Source organism: Fukomys damarensis, unplaced genomic scaffold (genome assembly GCF_012274545.1).
Source record: "Fukomys damarensis isolate Sample0158 unplaced genomic scaffold, DMR_v1.0_HiC HiC_scaffold_12, whole genome shotgun sequence".
NCBI classification, from domain to species: domain Eukaryota; kingdom Metazoa; phylum Chordata; class Mammalia; order Rodentia; family Bathyergidae; genus Fukomys; species Fukomys damarensis.
The window spans coordinates 19049529-19049859 of record NW_022900924.1 but is presented as its reverse complement, the minus strand read 5'-3'; the positions used below and the strand labels follow the sequence as shown (position 1 = coordinate 19049859).

At 71.9% G+C, this 331-nt stretch overlaps 1 protein-coding gene across 1 annotated transcript in view; it reads left to right on the top strand.

Annotated features, from left to right (window-relative positions):
- Rilpl2 (Rab interacting lysosomal protein like 2) overlaps positions 1–331 on the top strand; it is a 20861-nt gene that overhangs the window by 12968 nt on the left and 7562 nt on the right. Inside the window, exon 3 of the mRNA XM_010604539.3 lies at positions 1–329. Coding sequence (XP_010602841.1) covers positions 39–329 — 291 coding nt within the window. The 5' untranslated portion in view covers positions 1–38. The remainder of the gene's footprint in view (positions 330–331) is intronic.

Sequence of the window (331 nt, the reverse complement as noted above, 5' to 3'; positions counted from 1 at the left end):
GAGGAAGTTGAGGCCCGTGGCCTCGGGGCGCGGGGGACATGGAGGAGCCGCGGGTGCGCGAGGAGGAAGCGGACCAGGAGGAGGACGGCGAGGACCAGGCAGGGCCCGAGGGCGCCCTGGGCAAGAGCGCCCTGCAGCTGACCGCCGAGGACGTGTACGACATCTCCTATGTGGTGGGCCGCGAGCTGATGGCGCTGGGCAGCGACCCCCGGGTGACCCAGCTGCAGTTCAAGATCGTGCGCGTCCTGGAGATGCTCGAGGCGCTGGTGAGCGAGGGCGGCCTGGAGGCAGAGGCGCTGCGCCTGGAGCGCGACAGCCTGCGGCAGGAGGT